Source organism: Phoca vitulina, unplaced genomic scaffold (genome assembly GCF_004348235.1).
Source record: "Phoca vitulina isolate PV1807 unplaced genomic scaffold, GSC_HSeal_1.0 scaffold7, whole genome shotgun sequence".
Classification (NCBI taxonomy): Eukaryota; Metazoa; Chordata; class Mammalia; order Carnivora; family Phocidae; genus Phoca; species Phoca vitulina.
The window spans coordinates 63706065-63729830 of record NW_022589710.1 but is presented as its reverse complement, the minus strand read 5'-3'; the positions used below and the strand labels follow the sequence as shown (position 1 = coordinate 63729830).

At 36.9% G+C, this 23766-nt stretch overlaps 1 protein-coding gene across 4 annotated transcripts in view; it reads right to left on the bottom strand.

Annotated features, from left to right (window-relative positions):
• Window positions 1–6816: 6816 nt before the first annotated feature.
• Window positions 6817–23766, bottom strand: part of PAPOLA (poly(A) polymerase alpha) — a 59937-nt gene continuing 42987 nt past the window's right edge. The window contains exons 17-22 of one of the 4 annotated variants that reach the window (XM_032405885.1): window positions 21706–21848; window positions 18941–19041; window positions 18492–18712; window positions 14752–14814; window positions 12824–12898; window positions 6817–10493 (exon numbers count right to left, since the gene is read on the bottom strand). In XM_032405885.1, the coding sequence (XP_032261776.1) occupies window positions 10398–10493; window positions 12824–12898; window positions 14752–14814; window positions 18492–18712; window positions 18941–19041; window positions 21706–21848 (699 nt within the window). In that variant the 3' untranslated portion in view covers window positions 6817–10397. The remainder of the gene's footprint in view (window positions 10494–12823; window positions 12899–14751; window positions 14815–18491; window positions 18713–18940; window positions 19042–21705; window positions 21849–23766) is intronic. The other 3 variants (XM_032405888.1, XM_032405886.1, XM_032405887.1) reach the window with 3 other exon arrangements.

Here is a 23766-nt window from a genome sequence, read left to right as displayed (position 1 = left end):
GGAACACAAGCAGGGGGAGTGGGAGAGGGAGAAGCAGGCTTCCCGCCAAGCAGGGAGGCCAATGTGGGGCTCGATCCCAGGACCCTGGGATCATGACCTGAGCCGAAGGCAGACGTTTAACGACTGAGCCACCCAGGTGCCCCAAAAACCAGATTCTTAACCGCAGAGAACAAACTGATGGTAGCCAGAGGGGAGGCTGGTGGGGGGATGGGTAAAACAGGTGCAGGAGATTAGGAGTACACTTATGATGAGCACTGAGTAATATATGGAACTGTTGAATCACTATATTATACACCTGAAACTAATATAACACTGTATGTTAACTATACCATAACTTTTTTAAAAATTAGAAAGTAAAATAAAATAAAAATGAAATATGAAACTGCAAAAAAATACAAGTGATTCCTGATTGAGAGCAGGAAAAAGACAAGACAGAATTGGAGTAGTGATTCTCTGAGTATATATTTTAATATAAATTTGTTGAGACTCATAAATATTTTATATGTGCATAACAAAATTCTTAAAATGAAAAAAATAAAAGCTGAACCAATGATTTAAAAAATAAATAATGAGTTACATTTTCACTCAGAAACTCAGTATTAGACAACTTGCCCATGATCACCAGGCCCTGGTGGACAGAAAGATAGGATTTGTCCTTCCTGAGACTGGAGCTTTTTCCTCTAATCACTGCACCAGCTTCACTTCTTAGTGCTAATTAAGCATCACACACACTAGTGGTGGCCTCAGAAGCATAAGGCTCAAGACCTGATGCAAAGTGGGGGATAAAATTGAACCTAAAGGCCAAGGTTGGGCAATATCCAACCTATTAATCAGAAAAAAAATTACTTAACAGAGTTTTGGGGGTTTTTTTCCCTCCCCCTATTACCTAGGAACTTTCAGTGGGGCAGGTTTTAGGCTACTTGCTCCAACTAATGGATACAAAATTTGAAGAAATTGGTGACAGTAACTGGCTAAAATAATTATTTACAAATAAAATTCACCAAGCTGATCTGATACAAACTTTAAACTTTAATGCAATCTAAAACACAACCTCTTTCCAATGTTGGATTTCCTAAATCTTAGCTTGGACCAAAGCTCAAATCGCCATAGACCGTTTTGGCTAACCCAACCAAGAACTAAAATTGTTAGTTAAAACTTTAGGGCTGATGAGCTTTCCAGGGCAAAGGCTGAAATGCTAAAGCCTAGGTCTGAATGCAGTGCTGACGTGAAAACAAGCATTCCTTCCACTGCCACACAGAAAAGGTGTTTGCTAAATGTTTCAAATTACGTAATGTGATAAAATGGCAGTCAAGATGGATGGCTTAATGGGCCATTTTGCTAAATTCAATTTCCAGCATGTGCCAAGCCCGCACAGATCCAGTATCCTATGGAATTCGTACACTAGGGACTAGGCATCCCTACCCCAGTGCCACCTCCCCCCTGAAGCAGCAGCTCAAGCCTTTCACTGAACAAAAACCCTAGACCTCAGCTCTTATTCTCCATAGGGCCTTAACCTTCCAGTTGGCTTGTGTCTGTTCACGCCTCAAACACCCAGATGGGATTCTCCTTCCCATCTTCTCCCCATGGTAACCAATATGGCAGGTTTCAAGTAAAACACCACATAAGTCAGAGCCCCTTAAATGCTTCTACTTCTAATCCTTCATTAATGGAAACTCCATTGCTTTGGATGCTACAATCTTGCGTGGTGACCAAAAATTACAAACAAGAATTCCCTAATAATTCTAAATAAAGTTTTCATAATTTCTGTGGTTTAGCAACCAGCCATTCCTAAGAAAAAGGTTAACAAAAAAAATGAACGTCCATTGGAATGTAAATTCCATGAAACCAACAACTAGACAAGTGTAGACACAGAATTTGAAAATACTTGTCAAATAAACAAGGGGAGGGCGGTATTATTTTCTTTAGGTTTCTGGCCTCACTTTACTGTACATTTATTTCCCCCTTTATCCCAAATGCATTACCCTTTTTAAAAATTTCATTCTTAAGATGTGCATACACATAGACACCGGAATATTACACAGCCATGTAAAAGGATGAGATCTTGACATTTGGGATGACATGGATGGACCTAGAGGGTATTATGCTGAGAAATAAGTCAGGGAAAGACAAACACCATATGATTTCATCCATATGTGGAATCTAAAAAACAGATGAGTAAACAAAAAGCAGAATCAGACCTATAAATAGAGAGAGTAAACTAATGATTGCCAAAGTGAGAAAGAATGAGCAAAATGGGTGAAAGGGAGTGGGAGAGGCAGGCTTCCAGTTATGAAATGAGTAAGTCACAGAATAAAAGGTACAGCACAGGGAATACAGTCCAGGATATGGAACAGCACTGCATGATGACAGACGGTAGTTACATTTGTGGTGAGCACAGCATAACTTATAGAGAAGTTGTGGGGCGCCTGGGTGGCTCAGTCGTTAAGCGTCTGCCTTCGGCTCAGGTCGTGATCCCAGGGTCCTGGGATCGAGCCCCGCATCGGGCTCCCTGCTCAGCGGGAAGCCTGCTTCTCCCTCTCCCACTCCCCCTGCTTGTGTTCCCTCTCTCGCTGTGTCCCTGTCAAATAAATAAAATCTTTAAAAAAAGGAATAACTTATAGAGAAGTTGAATCACCATGTTGTACATCTGAAACTAATGTAACATTGTGTAACTATACTTTAAAAAGTTTCTTTTTTTTAAATTTCATTGCCATTTCAAGTCTAAGCCATTTCAAACCCTTCTGGAAATGGAGAATTTTCATGCTTTCCTACAGCCTGTTTGCTTAACAATAGCCAAATCTAAAACTCTTCATTAAAAGTACTACAAGGGCAAGAGGGAGCTGATGGAAAATACCAGGAGTCCTCGCAGCTCATCTTTCTCCCACCCACCACAGCATCCAAGTCTACTTTGTAGGGACTGGTTTACCGGTCTGTGACAGAACAGAACCAACTCTGGGAAACCAACCTGGGGAGTGTGTCCAATAAACTTCTTGGGAGGTCCAGAGGACTAACAACCAACCTGGCCACATAAAATAGTCTGTGAAACGTGCTATACAATTCAAGGACACCAACAAGGCTCACTATACCACGGTCCTGCAAATGTTCCCTTTTATTTCCTTCTAAGTCAAAGGCAAGTCGAGAACAATGTAGGATGGCAGGGAGAAAAAAAAAAAACTTTAGGGTCAGACATGGAGAGAAATTACGACCTTTGACAAATTATTTAAGCTAATTTGTCTACTGTAAATTACTGGTGTATGTCTATGCTCTTTTTCCCTGTACCAGTGCATTCCCAGCTTAACATTAACCATTAACCTCAAGAATGCCTACTAAAAAAAATCTGATATAACCCTAAGGACAAGTTGACCCATTACTCCCAAAAGTACTACTTCACTTGATTATGATATACTCAAAGGTAGGAGTTTGACCTAATTCCCCTCCAGCTGTCCAGTTGCTGGAGAATGCATGTTAAGGGTTAGATCAAAGTTTAAGGAACGAGTGACGTGCTAATGTCCTCTGGTCTGGTATGGCTTCACAGTCTTACTGCACCGGCCATAAAACATCTGCCAGCATATGATTTTACTTGGGGGGGGGGGGGGGAAGAAACTGAAAACTCAGCAATCTGTTTTAAAGGTTTCCTGTTAAAGGAAGTACAGATTGGTCAGAACTTGCTGCTAAAAGGAACAGTAAGACTACTACTGGGAATCAAGGAAACCACCTTGAGCCCAATCTACAATTTTAAACAGGGCCCAGTAATGGAAATGATGAAATTTGGACTCCCCCTCAATGGAAATGGCTGAGGCGGTCATGGGTAATAATGAACTAGATGTCTCATTAGGTTCCTTCTAACTTAGAGATCTTATGAACATATTTTTAAAGTTAAAAAAAAACACCTCGTGATGTGTGTGTGTGTGTGTGTGTGTGTGTTATATCCATCCACCCAACAGTTTTGGCAGATGGCAAAAATCATACTTGCAAAATTACCAAGAATTTTCATTGTCAAGAAACTAAAGTGTCCACATCTGGGTCACTTTACAAGACAAAGGCCACAATGATATAGTAGTTTCCTTAGAAGACATCTGACGAATAACATAATTCTCATATAACCTAGGAGGGTTAAAAAAATTTTAGGCAAAATCTCTATCTTTAAAATCAGTATTAGAGTGTCAAAAATTCTAGTGGACCATCAAGGAGACCACACAAAAAAACAGCTTAATTGAATGACAGCAGCCTAAGCTTCTAGCAGTGATAGGTGAAAAATACACAAATTACATTAATTATGACTAAGATCATTAACAACCCGTAAACCAATACTTAACTACAGCTAATGCTTCTTCTTGAGATTGTCAAACTTAACTCAAGATTTTGAGGCTGCTGTCTAGAAGAAACAGGCTTTCTGTAGAAACTGTAGTCATATTTTCTAAATAAAACAATTTTACTGAACCAAATTAGGATGAACTATGAGTGTTTTTAAGAATCTGTAAAAAAAATTACTGTACAGTTGGGAAGTGTGTCCTATTTGCAAATAATACGTCCTGAGCATTCATTCCATGAACTTAAGGATAAAAATGGGGATGGGAAGCAAGTCTAAATTAAAGAGCGGTAGTAGTCTAATAGTGCAGTAAAGCTCCTTCTATTAGTCTTGGCAGAGTGTCCAGGCGCTGTCGGTTCTCTGCTGGGGGTGGCTTTCTTGGCTGTGAAGGCAGATCATGCCCTCTGTCACTCATGGAGAGCAGTTCTGCCCAACTGTCTCTTTTCAACAACTTTATCATCAATCTCTTTATTAACAGCTCCACTGCAGTCAGAAAACGCAAACAAGGACCAATTCTCATGCCAGATTTCTGGAAATCACATAGCACCAGGCACCACACAGTGTGAAAGTTTGTAAGGAGGGTGTTGTGCCAAGAGAGGCAGCATCCACAAGGAACAAGCACAAAGTTGGGACATTTTGCATTATTACAGTAAAATACATATACCTACTTTCTTATGCCTAAAATTTGAAAAGAACCCAAATATCCACATATGTGTGTATATATGGGGATTCAGAGGGGAACAGCAGTGGCACGAGATCATTTTACTCCCCAGAAATAACTGCTATTTTGCATTTCCATAAGTCTTCTTAAAGCAAAAATTGTATTATACCAAAAAAAAAAAAAATTTAACGATTTTAGGACTATATGACATTATTAGAAAACACACAAGACTGAGAGAACTGTCTGCAAGGAGCTGTAAGAAACCCATAAAACTAAAATTCTTGAATTATTCAAAATACATATTTTCAGATTGAAATCTGTTGAATCAGAAAATAGCATCTTACAAATTAATTAAATGAAACACTTCTAAAAGGCTTACAGTCTTTTTAAGAAACTTGGGCTTCCTTTTTTTTTTAATCAGGTCATAATCACCTAATATGAAATTAAAAGCATCCAAGTTAGGTGAAAACAGAGTATACAGTCTGGATACTTCCAAATATTGAGATGCATGAGACTCACACTAGGTGATACTTTATCATTTTCACTACTAATTATATTACACTCAGCCTGAGACTTAAACTTAATGGTTTTCCCTCTAATCTGTTTATATTTCTATCCACTGATGCAATGGTTTGAAAAATATTCAACTATAGGTAAAGCAAATTTTATAAAATGTACTGAAGACTATGATAGTATGTAACTGAACTTATACTGTTCCAAAAATGTATTTTTGCTGTAGTATGTCTCAGGTCACTGGTCTTACGGCTGCGAGGTCTGTGCTCAGGTGGGAAAAAGCAACTCTGCTGCTAAGATTGTCAGTGGCAAGTTCAAGCACAGGTTTAATCAGCTGTGGGGGCTCCTAGACCCTCACCATTTATTCCATGTTGTAAATCAAAATCCACATGCCCTTAGGCTTTCCCTGGCCAATTCTGGCACCTAAGGAAGAGGGAGGGTTGAGGGTGTAGCATAAATCCATCCTCACCAGTAAAAAACAAACAAGAACAACACATACTAAACAAAACTCTAAGCTGGGTGGCAAGGAGGAAACTATTTTTGATTTAAGGGATTATCCTGTACCTTAGAAATATCACAGCAAAAAATATAAACCTTTGATGAAAGCACACAACAGACTACTTCTGTTTTTCATTTCGAAAGAGGATCCATTTCCCGTCCTACCAGTGCAATTTAAAGATACCCAAAACAGAAGGAAAGTGAATGCACTGTCATATTTAAAGTATATTTTCAAAGTTAACATTTTAAACAGTTGGTGGCTAAGCTATAAAATCTAAACAATACTCTGCCCTTTGTAGATATGATTTTTAGCTATCTGTAAATGTGAATCATTTTTTAAAAAGGTAATTGCAGGAAGAAAGCATAATAACTGAAATCACCACCTTTCACACAAACCTGAGCTTTCTGAAATGTGAACTTGAGCATAGCCTTAATTCTACCCTTTCGAGGAAAGGCCTGTGAATTGGGAGATGAGGAAAGAAAAAAAATGCACTTAAAATTCCATCCCGTTCAGCAAAATCCATGTATGATTGATCACTGATCAGTGACAATGATGTTCGCAGAACACTGAGACAAAAGTATGTCTCTGAGGAAGAGAAGCAGAAGTTGAAATGACTTCCCAAGTATATGAAATCAGTTCTAGGATGAAGTATACGCAACCACTTCTAAAATACATGGCTCAGAAATACTGATGCCATCTTTCCTGGTGCCAATAAAGCTACATAAGATGTCACAAGGATGTTTAAACTGGTAAGTATAGAGAAAGGATGAATAAATTGATTACACAAATATAAAAAACAAACACTACACGGAATTAAACAGACCACTTGTCGCTATATGACTGAAAGTCATGTTTATTAGAGAACACACTTAATATTTCATGTACCAACAAGTTCAGCTCTTAAGACAGCATCCATTTGTGATTCTGGTTTGGAAAAAAAAAAAAAAAAAAACTAACAGTAAAGGAATAAAACAGAAAATTAAAAAAAAAAAAAACATACAATTCAGGCTAAAAGCAACTAATTTTCCTTGTGCTGTTCTTTTATTAGAATTAAAATAGGCAAAAGTATATCCAAAGGATTATTCAATGCCTTTTTAGATAAACAGTTTCTCTTTTTGCTTAAATGCATTTAAGTGCACGAACAGTTAGCACTCCCAGGGCTTGGTCTACAAGCTTATGTATGTTAATGATTTACCCTTTCATACATCAATTACTACTTGGAGCTGCTGATCACTTATTGCCACCTTGAGTGCAGCCAGAATTAATACTACGCAGAGCTCTAAAACATTTTTCTGTGTGGAGAAAAAAAACAGAGGTGTTAATTAGAAAAATACAAACTTTATTCCAGAATATACCCAGAGCCACAAAACACACTTTTACTTGTTTTACTAATTCAGCAAGATGCATGAAAAGCCAAAAGACCATGTGGGTGATCAGTCAGAAAGTGGGCTATTCAGTCCCATGTTTAGGTGTCTATCGAGGTAGAGGAAGTCCCGCAAGTTCAACTCTGTAGGTGTGAACAATGGAGCAAAGGGTAATTTGCACAGTATCTTCCCTTTTCCTAATACTCCCAAAAGCTTAATGAAAAGTCATCCCATGTTGCAGTCGTATATTGTTTTATATATAATAAAGGTATTAGAATTTGGAATTTCAGGAACGAAATACACAAGACTGCATGTCCATTAGAATAATGACTTTAACATCAGGAGGTCCATCCCTCCACTCAGGGCACTTAAGACAGCCATACTCAGGAGCTGGCCACTACAAACATACAAAGCAGTTCCCTCCTAACCCATGAGTTTAGTATGCAATGCTGAGCACCTGGGGGTTTAAGAAAAGCAGTATCTGATTTGGGTTTGGTGAAATGAGAAAGAGCAGATCCTAGCCGGTCTGTGGTCTGTAATCCTAAACTCACTGAAAAACAACAGTGCCACCTGCTGACACAGAAATAACTGAAAACCAAAAGCTTTGAAAAGGAAACCAATCAGCAGTACACTGTCTACGTGCATGAAACAAATATACGGAAAAGGCGTATCGTCTACATACACAAAATAAATACTGTAGACAAGGGGACAGCTGAGAGTGAATTATTAGTAACTACATTCACGTTTTCCTCCCAAATGATCATTTATATGAAAAATCGTGATCACGGAAGGTATCAGTTAATACTAGGCTGCATAAAACTAAAGCATAAATTAACCAGAAGCAAATCTTTTCTAAATGTAAGCAAAGTAAATTCTTTTGCAAATCTTCACTTATGGCCATACCATAAACTTAAAAGTAGAACCGATTTATCACTGAAAAAACAAGAGAAGCAAAGTCAGTCAAAAGAAACCAGCCAACTGTGGGATTGTGCTGTTTTTTTTTTTTTATTGTGTTTTCAATGGAGAAATACATCATCTGTTTACAAAATAGCTCTTGAAAAATACAAGGAGTACAGATACTATAAAACAAAGCAAACTCCAGTCATGAGACACTACATACATCATGCGAAAGCAACAGTCTGATCTCCAGGTTATGAAAACTAGAATTAAAAAGTCACTACACAGAAAAGGTCCAAGTTTCCAGCTTGGCAAAACTTGGGTGCAGTTACATGAAACGTTTAATAAACTGAATTTTTTTTTCCCCAATGTGTAAACAAAATGACAAGACTAAATCTGTGCCTGGCAATTTCAATCTAACTCTGAAGCTACACAAAACACACAGACACCTTGTACACTTCACCTGTTAGCATGACCATCTTTTTTTCTTAGGTGGTGGGAGGAAGGGCAAGGTGAGTGTGCGGAGCGAAGATGTGGGAAGCGGAAACACTGTCTACTAGACATCATAAGGTACGGTGAAAAGAAAGCCTCAATTAATGCATAGCCTAAGGGGAAAGACTACACTCCAACTTTGGAAAATTAATTTAGAAGGACAGGGGAAGAGTTTAAGTAACTGCAGTTTAACATGAAAAATGCACATGTGATAAGAATGGAGCACAATGAAAGATTCATAAACATGCTCATCAGAAAATCTGTTAGGTCTGCTTTGTCCAGATTAGGAAAGAATAACTAAGTTTATCAACATCTGGCACCCCTCATACTTCGTGAAGATGGATGCTCTGCTGCTTAATTATGAGGACTTCTTTTCTTTGCAGAAAGGAGTTCCTAACCGATTGATCGGATAAAACAAAATGAAAAAGGAGTAGAGAGCTGACTAGATGCCAAGTGCTTGCTAGAAATGATTTTTAAAATGTTTCTACATGTAAAATTTACTGACAAATTTTGGTCAACCATTTAAAAATAAAAATTAGTTTAAAATTCTTGGAGAAAATGCCTTTTTGCCCACATTTAAAATTGAAAATCAACTTTACTACAGAGAGGAGTTCTGTGGAGTGTACAAAATTCCGCATGTCCAGAGATCAAATGGCCGTCCCGGATAGGGCATCATGCATTTTTCTTTTAGTCGCCCTAAAGTTTCAGCCACAGGACCAAAATTTAGTGTTCTGTACCACATGGCCACAGGATCATTGGTTTCACATCATGGCTTAAGAAAATACTGGCATTTTGTTTCTTATGAAATTAAGTTCTACCTTATGCATACAAGCAAAAAGGGAAAAAGAAAAGGGGGAGGGAGCAAAAAGCTTTGTTTCAAAGACAACAGATTGAAGGCAAAAGAATATGGAGCTTTAATAAGCTCAAAGAAATATATTTGCTGGCTGATCGCTGATTTGTATGCACTCTAAACAATTCTATAAATAAAACCAATATATCATTTCTTAATCATGACCCCATCAAAACCAACTATTTCCTAATTATTCTTTCAATGTCAAATATATACCCTTAGAGTTGACATTTCATTTTTAAGGGTTGCAGCTACCGCACAGGGACTGAACTAGATGTCCTCTCATCCTTTCTCTGAAGTAGAACAGTACGCCACCGCACAATGGTATCCAATTTGAAGACTAATGGTAAAGGAAATTTTTCAGGAAAAAATGAAAATCCATCAAGCTGAAAATCTAAAATTAGTTCTACTTTCTAATAAAAAAATACATAAAAGTGCATCATCGAACAAGGAATTCTTATGCCAGTTTGTATTGCAAATTTTCCAAACAATGCATCAAACATAAACCCAATCCAGATGTCAATTATGGATACAAATATAGCTTGAGGTTTTTTTTTTTTTTTTTTAAAGGCAGTAATTTTTTGAAATAGTTAATGCAACTGTTGCTAACACAATAATAATAGTACTCCTGGCTTCACATACTAACCTGGACTTCCGATCAAGTGCTGATTAGCCCAGTAAGGGAGGTCACAAAAAAAACCTATATCCATTTTCAGTCATGTCTAGTCTTGTACCCTCCATTCTCCTTTTTTAGCATTTGAAGACAACAGGTTGAGTTGGCAGATATTGTTTATGGACCCCTGAGGTTGTTTTTACCGATTCAATCTCAGTTTTATTGAATTCTTGATAACAGGAATAGGATTTGCAGGGAGAGCAGGGATATCAGAAAGGTCTGTACTGGATGTTTTCTGAGAACGAAAGCAAAGAACACAACATTGTTCAAAGCACTGTAACTTAAAAATGAGATTTACTTTCCACTGCTTTACTTTCTAAGAAATGGATGGGACCCTACCACAGAAGTATTAAAAATTTAAAGAGAAACAAGAATGAAGTGCAAATAAACATGACTATTACTATAAAACTATTTGTTCTACACTTGTAATTTTCAAATAATAAAATATGAATGTTTTAGCAATACACAGAAAACTCCTAAGTAATTTTAAAATACAACTTTCATAGACACACTCCTCTAAGAATGACCTGTCATATAATTATTAAAGTCATGTTAAACTGTATTTACTTGTAGTAACACTAACAGCTGTGATGGTGACTGGTGCTGGAGCGCCCCCGTGTGGGAGAACACACACAGGAGCGGCAGTTACCAGGACATTATTTTCTGACCCCTATACATTATAAAATTAAATCTATACAACTCAGCAATAATTTAGTTATTCTAAATTTTAGGAAAACTTCATGTTAAAAAAGTTTAAATCACAAGGCTTCTTTAACATTCAAAAACAGAGAGAGAAATTTTTAAATGTTTTATTATGGGAAATTCCAAGCATCCACACAAGTAGAGCGCATTCTATGATGAATCCCATGTAGCCATTACCGAGCTTCACCAGCGGCCCAACCAGAACCATCCACCGTCCCCCCACCTTCACTCCCAAGCTTACTCTGAAGCAAATCCCAGAGATGCTACCATTTTGTCTGTAAGTATCTCAAAACAATAAGGATTCTTTATTACACATAGCCACAATATTATAATCATCTCCCCAGAAAGAAATATACCCGTTGTATCACCAAATATAGGGAATTTTTTTTTTTTTTTTTTTTTTTTTGGTAATCAACATCATCACTCTTTTTATTAACTGGGTGATTTTTCTCTCAATGGCTCTACAAATCTTTACATTAGAAATTAAGTTCTACCTCCCCATAAAAATACAAAAAGGCAAATACCCACAAGTACTCATCACCATAGGGATGAACTTAATAAAAGAGAAAACTAGAAAACAGTCCCCCAGAGTAATGTGGCAGGCCCCCAGAGTAATGTGGCAGTCATATCACAGGAGCTCAAGACCGACAGACTACTTTGTCCGTGTATCAATGCCAAGCACATTTCCTCATGTTGCTTTAGTTACTTCCTCCACCCCAAATTTTTATTAGATAAGTTCTGGAATAAATGACATTCCAGAAATTCAACATGATATTTCTCTCTTTAGAGGCTATGAGGGTTAATAGTTAGCAAAAACACATCTTAAAATTATCACATTAAAATAACTCTGGGGCGCCTGGGTGGCTCAGTCGTTAAGCGTCTGCCTTCGGCTCAGGTCATGATCCCAGGGTCCTGGGATCGAGTCCCACATCGGGCTCCCTGCTCGGCAGGAAGCCTGCTTCTCCCTCTCCCACTCCCACTCCCCGTGCTTGTGTTCCTGCTCTCGCTATCTTTCTCTGTCAAATAAATAAATAAAATCTTTAAAAAAAAAAAATTTTTTTTAAATAAATAAATTAAATAAATAAATAAATAAATAACTCTGAGCCACAAAGCAGCAAAATATCACTGCCTCAGTTCAGCAGCCTCACTGTGAGCATCAATGATCTCAGTGGTCTTGCAGAGGGTCACCAGTTCAACATCTACTTAAAGAAAATATTTACTTTGTGTCAGAATATGACCTAGACTTTGAAGTATACTCAGTTTTTGAAAGGGTTCAAAATCATTGTTTCACAAACAAAATGAAGGTTCACAAATCAGTATTAAAAAAAAAAAGAGAGAAAGAAAAGATTCTAGGTGCCTACTGTATGTAAGAAGGGACTATCACAATTTCTAGGACAAATGAAAAATAATTTGAAAGAATTACGGGTTACATTAAATTAACAATTGAAAATCAGAAGTAAAATGTGAGACAAACACATTTTAAAAAGAAAAAAATCATTTTAACCTCACAAAAAGATCCACAAAGATGTTTTTTAGTTCTGTCATGATTTAAAATTCACTCTTTGATCTGTAAAGAAAACCTTTATATGAATACTGCATATTGTGACTAGTGAGGATTTAAATAATTTGCAATATCAAATAATATATAAGGGGATGAGTTAGCATCTTGACAGTGCAAAACAACGTTTCTATCAAATCTGATGCTCTACCTTTAAACTACGATACACACATTGATAGGCTAGCGAGTAACTACTGTTACAGAGAGAATTTTAATAGTCTTCTTGTATATGCTCATTTTAATTCATTACACCACACTAATCTTAACAACATTTACAAACTCTCCTTGCTTTTTGCACTTAGTACCTGAGAGGCCAACAGAGAAGCCGCTGTGTGAATAGTTTCTGATTGAGTTGTACTTGTCTCTGTATCAAGTTGTTCCTGTGAGACAAAGAGGACGGGGGAGGAAAGAGACTTAAAAAAAAGAATAAAAGAACATGACTGGGTTTGGTGGCTAATAAAGAAGACAACTTGGAAGACAGGAGGATCAAGAGAAAGATGGGACCACATCACAAAATCATGTAGTGAGCCTGGCCGCAGGCCGCCTCGCCCTTGTCACATACACATACATTTCTATTTATCTACTTCGTATTTATGGGCATGGTCAGAGTATCTCCTGACTTTCCAGCTACTTCCAACTTGGACATTTGGAGCAAATAATAATTAAAGACACGCACAGGCACATTATGAAATGTTGCCCAGACAATAATTAACACACTACAAACCTAAGCCCTAGCTATGTGAAAAAGAACAAAACCCAGTTAATATTATTAAATAAAATTACCTTTTCAAAAGGATAAAAGCTGTTCCCACACCTTCGATTAAAAGTAGAAAAAAAGTCCCTAAAACATTCCTTTTTTTTTTTTTTTTGGTTTCTCCTCCCCTCCTCAATAATCAATGCAGGGATCTATTATAAATATTATGAGAAAATACCAGGAGAACCATGTCATGCCACTGCTCTCAACGTTTTTAAAGCTGTGCACAAAACAGAATACTACATATATACACAAACAAATGAAAATAAATATGTAAAAACCTGAATTTCTATAAAACATATACAGTAATAAAACAATGAAATGTCAATTTTCTCTTATGAAACGGAACGGGGTAAACAGGATGCAGGTAACAGAAATGGAAGTTCAGGCTTTCTGAAGCACAAACTGGGAGTTATGCATCGAGTTTTAAAAGTAAGCATACTATTTGCCTCAGTAACTCCTCTTTCATTAATTTATTCTAATAAATATAAATGGATGGCAGGTATTTACCTACAGTCAGTACTATAGTAAGAAAGAACTTTCTTTTTTATTAGAAACAACTGCTAACTACTGGGAACTGGTTGAATAAAACAGAGTTACAGCCTTCAGACAGCTTACTAATATTTTGTAAATGACATAAGCACAGGAACATTCTTCCTGCTTTACAGAGTGAGTAAAGATTTGAGAGCAAAGGCACTGTATGTTTGCCCAAATAAAATCTACAGGCACCAAAAGAATACTTGCTCAAATGTCGATTATGGGAATGATTTTGGAAGAGGATTTCCAAATTTTCTACCTTAAATAAGAGGAAAAAGTTAAAAGCCTTCAGTACATTTCAATTTTTGAAAAAATGGTGTTTGGACTCTAATACGGTGTGGCTAAACCACGCTCTCACCTCAAGCCCCATGCACCCCAGGGCTCTTGCCAGAACCTTCTGCCAAAAACTGATTCTCAAAACAGACCATACGCCCACCCACGGAGTAAGATGACCTTCTTATCTTGGACCGCCCCAAATCCTACACATCCTTCAAGGACTACGTCAAATACGACATGGTCTTTCTACAAAGCCTCTTCCTGTTTCTTCAGTCAGAAATAACGTCCCACTGCTCCTGCCCCTCACCACCCCAGCAGCCTCAATTACTTTGATCTTCTTTGATAATATAATTAGTTGCTTCTACCTCTTATCTTCTCTACTTAATTTTAAGTTCTTTTAAAGGCACACAACATGCCTCACTCATCACTTTATTCCGTTCAGTGTCCACCCAGATTACCCTGCATTTAGTAGGACCTCAAACATTTGAGAAATTCACTTTCAGCATTATAAATTAACATTCAAAAGGGACGAACACTTCTCTAAAAACAATACTGAAAACAACCTAAAACCTATAGAACAAAAGACAGTACAATATTCTAGAGACATTTCTATCACATCTTCTGTACTCTTAATTGTGTATGTATTCCAAGGCTAAATTAGTATACCTTTGTTTCTGTTTTATCATGTCCACTCAAAGCAAGACAGTTAGCATCTTCGCTTGTTTCATCCTGTTTTTGAAAAAAAAAGCTTTATTCTCTAAAATGAAAAATTTAGATTATTTGCCAATCAATGCTTTAATTGATAAAAATTTTTTAAATTATAAAATAATTTAACCTGTAAGATCAACTATGGCCTTAAAGTAGATCACTCATTCATTTGAAAAAAAATTTTTAATGTAACATATTTAATTTGGCTTCAGTATCTTCCGAACAAAGAATATGAAGAAAGCTGTTACTGTTGATCAACACCACCTAAATCACATTCCTAAAACCACTAAGTTCATAAAATATTTTTTGTCAGGAAGAGAAAAAAAGAGTTCATTGATCAAACAATTTAGAAACTTGGAATCCTATCGATAGACCCCCATTCTGGGAAATTCACATACATATTAGCACTTTTTATAAAAGGTTCTGAGAAGTTCTATAAAGAATACCTCTTTAACTTTCCCAAACTTAATTAACCACAGAATCCCCCCGCTTAGTAAAACTTAGTAACATCCGGAAGAACTGGAGGTTTGAGAAATGCTCTCTTCCAGTCTTAATTTTTTAATTTATTATAATTATATTCAAAAACAACTCATTTTCGGTAAAGAAAGCAAAAGAGAAGCCAAAGATGGCTGTACTTTCCCATTCCTGCAGTGACTTGCAATTAACATCCCTTTAAGAAAAACTATTTTAACCCTAATTTCTCTGCTGTATTTACTAGGGAAAATTATAATTTTAAATGTAGCTTTATAACAAGACATAGAAACTATGTTTCTATGAGTAGAAGAGATTTAACAGTAATATAAACCAATTCTAATAAGGACCTTATCTGTATCCTGCAAACGTTACAAACTTCAAAAACAGTAATGATAACAGGGCAAATATCAAACCTGACTGGATATGTAACACTAAGAAATTATTGCTAATACTGGTAAATATACTGATATATACACACACACATATATATAAATACACACACACATATATGGTGATAATATACTATAGTTGTGTTTTCAGAAATCTTTATCTTTAGATACACACAGAAAATATTTATGGCTGAAATGATACGCCTGGGATTTGCTTCATAACAAGGGGAAAGGAAGTAGATGTGTAGATGAAGCAGGCTGGCCGTGAGCTGTTAACTGCGGAAGCTAAGTGATGCAAACAGGACTGTTCATTATAATTTTGTACATGTTTGAAATTTTCCATAAGAAAAAGTTTAAAAATAGATATATAGCATCATTTAAGCATACAATCCAGGGCAAACATTTGTCTATTTTTATTTTACACCTTCGCATATGATGCAAATTAAGCAGCAGTATACCTCCTGACCACCCCTGAACCCCTCCTGTCTATACACATGTTAGTGCATGATTAATTAAGACCAGTGTTTCTTTCTGGTTTGTTAAAATTTCTAGTAACAAGTACTCATTAACAGAGAATAAAAGATCCGGTTTAGGAGAGCTCCAAAATGATGATATTCATAACAATCTTCTCCTTTAGCACCATGAGATTTAGGCCTGGGTTCTATTCCTGACTCTGACTTTAATTAGCTTTATAAATGGAAAAACCACTGAAACTCAAGGTCCTCCTTCTGGGAAATGAGATCAGCCTGTAAAATACCTAAGATCCTCAGGTCTCTTCTATATCATAAAATTGTTTTTTGTTAGTCAACTCCATGAAGCCGCCATAAACAAAACCCAGACTGTGAGAAAACATTAAAAAACAAAACAAAAATTGCAAGGAAAAAAGGAAGGGAAATCTGTTTTAAAAAATACTTAAGAGAAATCAATCAATAGCTACATAGGGATCTTATGTAGTTACAGAATGGAACAAACAAAGACTTAAAAAAAAAAAAAATCAATGATGATGCAATCAGGGTCGCTTGAGCACTAACTAGATATTTGATTTTTCTAAGCGGGATAAGTTTATTGTTTATGCTTTCTTTTTTGTAATCCTTATCTTTTAGATACATGATTTTAAAAATACTGACGAAATGATATGATGTCTGGATTGTTAATCTCCATAGTCCAGACAGAGGAAGATGGAAAAGGCCAAAAGAATGAAGGGTGTAGGACTGGTGGAGGCCCCTGCACCCGAAGCTACACAGTGGGTACGCAAGCACAGGAAATGACTCTCTTTACTTGTGTATAGACTTAAAATTGTCCATACTAAGAAAAAAAATCCTATATTCCTATTGCCTCTCTATCTAGACAGGAACCAGGAGTGTTTTCTACCAAAGTAAGTGCAAATGAACCTACCAGCATTATGCCGGTACACCGTGAGTCAGAGCTCTCCGGAGCCGTTAAGGGATTAAACCATTAACAGAAGTAAACAGAATGAACAGGCATCTCCAGTTATGCTTACATATACTTACTGAGATAAAAAGAAATGTGAATTCTGCAATGCTCTGCCAACTCCAAACAAGTATCAATAGACACAATGTGGAGTTCCACCAAAATCAGCACATTCTTAGGTTGCTGCACAACAGAGTCGTGCAGCACTAGGGGGTTTGAATAAAAGATTCCCAGGCCTAACTTCTGGAGTCTCTGATTCAGTGTATCTGGAGGCGGCCGTAAAATCTCTATTGGGGATGGGGGGAATCACTCTGAAAAATTCTCATGTACAAGCAAGGCAGAAAATCACTGCCTTAAGAAATAACTACGCAGACGGGTTTTCAGAACACGTGTTATAAAGCATGATATGATATAATCATTCTTCATTCAGCATCATTAGAGTAACAAAATTCATCAAATTATTCATATTTAGTTAATAGTGACCATATCCAAAAAAATCTAAACCCAAAGGATTCAGAATAAGCTGGGGAATAGAACACTTACAAATTAGAGATAATAATATTTCACTATTACAGATCAAAACACTCCCATGAGAAAAATCCAGATTTTTTTTTTTCCCTTTCTAAAGAAACTTTGGTGAAATGAGTAAACTCCTAAGTAACAAATTTTCAACCAAAAATCACAATGAAATTGGAGTTTTTGGACTGTCATCTCTGGGGCAACAATGACTGTTCTACTAACAGGAAAACAACATGAGAGTGATTCCAGGGAGCAATGAAATTGTGTAACAAGGCTACTTACTTCTGTTTTATATTTTAAAACACACACCAAAATCCATGTACACTTTTAATGGTTTCCCTAAAACTGAGACTTTGGCAAGGTAAATTGGCCACTATAAAAAGTGAAAGTATTGCTAAAAAATTTCCTGAAGGGCTGGAGGAAGTAATCATTCAAGGTCTCAAAATTAATCTGACTTTGCAACTATGGCCAGTTATTCAGTAAGAGTTCCTTGAAAACCTCATATTCAGTAACCCTGTAATAACAAGTACAGTGTAAGAAACTCCAAAACTCCATCTGGATCACAGAACTGTGTCCAAAGGGGCTATCAAAGAATCAGTACACATAAAAGATACAGCTGTGAGAGAATAAGAAACTGGGATGACATACTAAACTGTGTTATAGACTAGACAAGCTAAGTTTAAATGAGGCACAGCTTTATGGAAGAGGTAGTCACTGAGAAGAGTAGAAGGGTGAAGAGAGACTATGGCCCTAAAAGCACTACCTAAACTTTTTCTAAAAGCTTTCTTCCTTGCTGCTTCTCAATTCTGGCTCACAAAGATTTTCTTCTACTGGACTTTAAAATAGGCAGGCTGGTATTCCCAAGGCTAACTAATATATAGATACCTCTTCTGTTTTGGTTTTCTTAGGACTCTCTTCTTTATGAGGTGAGGATGTCCTCTTGACTCCTACTATAGGATTAGGTATTTTTGTTGCTGCATTTCCTGAAGGTCTAGGTGGTGGGTTTACCAGACGTGTTGAAGAAACAACTCTGGAGACCGTAGGCTTTGGTGGTGGTGAAATGGCTGGTTGTGTGGCAGTTTGAGGAATGCTTTCACTCGATGTACCTAAGTAGGTAAGTACATGAACACATAAAAATTACAATAAATCCTGTCAAAAGGAAGTTACAAGTAAAGCTTTCAGTCTCTGAATTTTATTTTATTTCATTGATAATTATACAATAGCATTAAAAAACTGAATTCGAACCACTTAATCAATAAAGCCATCTTTCCAAACGAAGGCTAACACCAACTACGGTGTAAGGATTCTCAAGCCTGTCCACCCCAGCTCCTTACCCCCTGAGCTTTCACTGGAATTTACTTGTGGCACAGAAACTTCAGTAGCCTGTGTGTTGGTCACAGATGCTGCTGTTACAGCTGGAGCAGGACTGTTTCTGCTAAAAAAGAAAAAAAAAAAAAAAAAAAGAGAGAGAAAAAGAAAAAAAGAAAAAAGTGAAAAAGCAAACAGAAAAGTATAAAATAAAATTCCATAACAAAATTTAATATGGAAGTTATTTTCTAAAGGAAATGATTCTTTGGTTTTACTTCTATGTATGTATTAGTACCTGACTTTACCTGCTACAACATAACCAACACCCCAAAGCACACACTCTAAAGCAGTGCTGTCCGACAGAACCCTCTGGCCGATGTCGCAGAGCTGTGCTATCCAGTACGGTAGCACTATACAGACGCACCTACTCGGCTGGTGAGAAACTGAATATTTAACTTTATTTAATATTAATAAATTTAAATCACCACATGTGGCTAGTGACTAGCATATTAAACAGGACAGTTTTAAAAACAATCTGTATCCGATTTGGGGGAATAGACTTAATGGATTTGGGGTATAAGAAAATTCCATCCAAGGCTATAAATAAGAAAATGGTCTGAAAAATAGAAATAAGCTTCTTCATACAAAATCTAAGGGTTTGTGACACCCTAAAAACCACCCAGTGGCCCAGATATACAACAAAGGCTTTCAAAGCCATCCCTCCTCTTCTATGTGCGGGATCCCACTCCCTCCTGTCATTTCAGGAAACTCAAATCATCCATCCTTTACTCTCCTATTTCTTCAACATTTCTGTCTCAGATAAATCCTATCGCAGTTAAATAATCTCATTTTAATTACCCCTTGAAAGAAAAATAAAAGCAAAAAGTCCTCTGTGGTTACTCTCGCTCCCTTGGCTATAGCTCACACTCTGCAGCTGTGGAACAGTGACGCCATGACAAGGTGGCGACACAGAAGGACTTAAGACTTTTGGTGCCTGCAAGACATTTGCACGCAACCAGGGCAATCAGCTTATTAAAGCTTTGGAGTTCACAGGGCGCCTGGGTGGCTCAGTCGATTAAGCGTCCGACACTTGGTTTCAGCTCAGGTCATGATCTCGGGGTCCTGGGATTGAGCCCCGTGTTGGGCTCTGTGCTCAGTACGGGGTCTGCTTGATTCTCTCTCTCCCTCTTTCTCTCGTGCTCTCCCAAATAAATAAACCTTTAAAAAAATTTTTTTTTAAAAAAGAAAGAAAAAGCTTTGGAGTTCACTGGTACATAGATGTAAATGAAGTCAACAAGGGCAGGTGATCCCACTCCCCCAAGGGAGAATACCAAGCGGGGACAAGTACCGTGGAGAGCGCCCTCGAGGGCACACACATCTAATGACTTAAACAGAAAGGGAGAGCCAGCCAGAGAACCACCACAGATGCAGGAAGAAAACCAGAAATAGCTGGCAAAATGGCTAGTGCATAATAAATACTCAAAATTTGCTAAGCAAATATACAACTGTAAACTTAAAATCCGGAAGTCTTATTTACAGAAGTTATTTAGTATTACATAAGAAACTAACATTGTTTAAACTTCTGAAATTACTTAATACATAGTTACTATTTTACAGACATGTGCATAAACTCAAAGTACAAAAGGCTTCTATACAAATCCCTTTGAAGATACCCTAGTATTTCCATTAAAAAAAAAAAAAAAGATTCTGCAAGGATACACTGGAAAAATTTATAGAAGGTTAAACATAAATATGGCTTTTTGTATTCTAGTTTTTGCCACCATAGCCATGTATTTTTCATAACAAAAATGTTTATCTGTGTTCAATATTTTTAAAGACACTTAATTCTTAAAAAAAAAAAAGTTTCCTATAACTAAGACCATCCCACAAAGACCTTCACCTTCCTTAGCAGGCCCCTTATATGTCCACAGATTTGTTCCCCTGCTACACAGATGTAAGCGGCTCCGGGACAGAAAGGTGATTTTATCCCTCTTGTCCATTCTCCCTAGCACACCATACAGTTCTCACTGGAGGCAGCAGAAGCCTCAATACAGAGCTTTCTTAAGATGGGGTTACGTCCCATTAAACCCATCATAAATTGAAAATACATAAGTCGAAAATGCATTTAATACACATAATCACCAAACATCACAGCTTAGCCTAGCCTCCTTCAAACATGCTTAGGACACTTACATTAGCCTACAGCTGGGCAAAATCACCTAACACAAAGCCTATTTCAACATAAAGTGTTGACTATCTCATGTGATTTATCGAACATTGTATGGAAAGTGAAAAACGGAATGGCTGCATGGGAGCAGAATGGGTGTCCGCGTAGCGGCTGCTGACCTATGAGCGCAGGGCTGACGGGGCGCTTGCAGCTCACGGTCAGGCACCGCAAGCGACTATCGTACGGTATACTGTTAGCCCCAGAAAAGCTCAAAATTCAAACGTCAAAGTATGGTTTTTACTGTGTACTGCTTTTGCACCACTGTAAAGTCAAAAAATCGTAAGTCAAACCATGTTAGTCAGGGACCATCTGTATGTGAAATGAGGGATTACGGTGCTAACATTCATTCGTATCTGAATTAAGATACACCTGTCCCAAAAACGGAATACAAGTATGACACAATAGGACAAAAATAAAAATTATTTTCCCCCCAAAATAAGTTTAATTGCTATTTTTAAAAAATTAAAAGGGGAATAAATATTCTAAATAGATGACTCTAACAAGAGAGTTCATCAAATACGTTTAGTGAACAGCCACTCCACTTCATTCCCTCGCTTTCCTTACCCCTGAGAGCTGCCAGAACTGTTCAATGGACTGGTCTTCATAGCACTAGTAGGTGAAGGCACAGACATGCTGTTATCACTGTCCATAGACAAGTCGAGGCTGCTGTCATTCAGAGGCGTCAATCTGACACCTTCTGTTGAATGCTGCAATTAATAAGATATTTAGTCAAATATATCTTTATTTTACCCAGATCTTTGAAACATGAACATCTTTTACTTTGATATACGATTTCTACTACAAAGCATAAATCACTAAGTTCATGAAAACTCAGAAATGCCATGCTGACTTATAAGGTAAAGACTTCTAAGAGGCCTGACTACACTACAGTTCTTCCATGGGAGAAAAAAGGAGAAAGGAATGCTATATTAAATGTACACATTTTCCACAAGACACGCTGCACGCTAAAAAGCACTGTAATGTGAAAACACATGGATCTTAAATCAGATAACTATAAATATATACAGACACATAAACATATATATTAGGAAAAAAGTCTTAATGATAAACCCAATACTAGCAATGAATATATCTGGCTTTTGGGATTATGACCAATTTTTTTTAATCAATTTTTAATTATTCTACAATGAACATAAAATTGTGTAATGTCAAAACAACTATCAAATAAGTACAGCGTAGTACCACTTCTAAAAATCTATAAATAAATGAGGCTCTCTCAAAACCAAGAATTTCTGGTGCTCTGACTGCCAACTTAGAATTTTAACATGGTACATCTAACAGTATGAATTATCCTGTGAAAATAGAAGCAGAAATAATTTCCTGAAAGTGAAATCTAATATCCACATGTAAATCCTAATGCTAGTCCTGCTTCTTAAAAATCAAAGCACTCAAAATGTTACTTAATATAGGAAAACCAAAATAAAGCTTAAACTATGAATGTTTCTATGGGATGAAAGTTGATTTCTAAAGAACTTAGTTTCTGTTTCTACAATCAATAGTATTGCAATATCAAATTGATTTCTTCAGGTTTTTTTTTCCAGAATACTTTTAGGCCTTGGTGCTCCACTTACCTACAGAAACATTTTAATGGAAATGACTGCATTGTTGACAAAAACCCATATCCCGTGTGTGTGTGTGTGTGTGTGTGTGTGTGTGTGTGTGTGTGTGCGCGCGCGCGCTCTAGTTTCCCAAATGACAAGACATTCTTTATCTAGCACTACAGACATTGCTTCTGTACATAAATCAATATTGATCAAATGGGGAAGATGAAATTTGGCAGGATGGAGAGGAAGAGAAAGTAATGCCACTTGTTTATGAAGTCAGTTGTGAAATGAATTTTCTAATGAGCTTCTTTCCTATGCAAAACTACCAATTTCACTCTCCACCAGACAAGGATTTGTACAGTAAGTAAATTTTACTAATTCTACACAGTTACCTGCCTGACCAGGTGATCAAACACCTGTGAGACAACAGGCCACTGCTGAGGATGATCTGTGAACCCGAAGGTTTTAACTAGCTGGTTTGAACACAAAACAGTTGCTCTGCTTTGCCTTTGTCTATATCAAGTTTGGCACAAGAGACTTCAATGCCAAGCCATCATAAATGTTTTATCCACATTTTCAAATTAAAGATAAATAAAGACAGAACATACTAGAGAGAGAAATAAACACATACGCTTTGCACTGAGACCTAGGTCCAATTCACGTCTCCTACTATAAAACCATGGGCAAGTTTATCAGCCACTTGGTTTCTTCTATAAAAGACAGTATCTGTGGGTTGTTTTATCATTAAATATAGAAAAACATTCGTATAGGGCTTTGCAAATAGCAGTTAATAAAAGGAAGCTATTAATAAGAGTCTAAGAGAAAGGATTCATGGATCTAGATTTCTAGATACTACTACTAAAAACAAGAAAGTGCTATTTTACTAGCAGCAACTTAGAACTAGTCCAAATGATGTCAAATAAAGGACAGATATAATCATACTGTAGCCATTTAAAAAAAATACTAAGCAGCCACATAGTATCTGTAATGTAATGTAATCTGGACACATAATAAACACCCAAAGAGCAGGTCACAAAAGGGTATGTACCATCAAAAACCT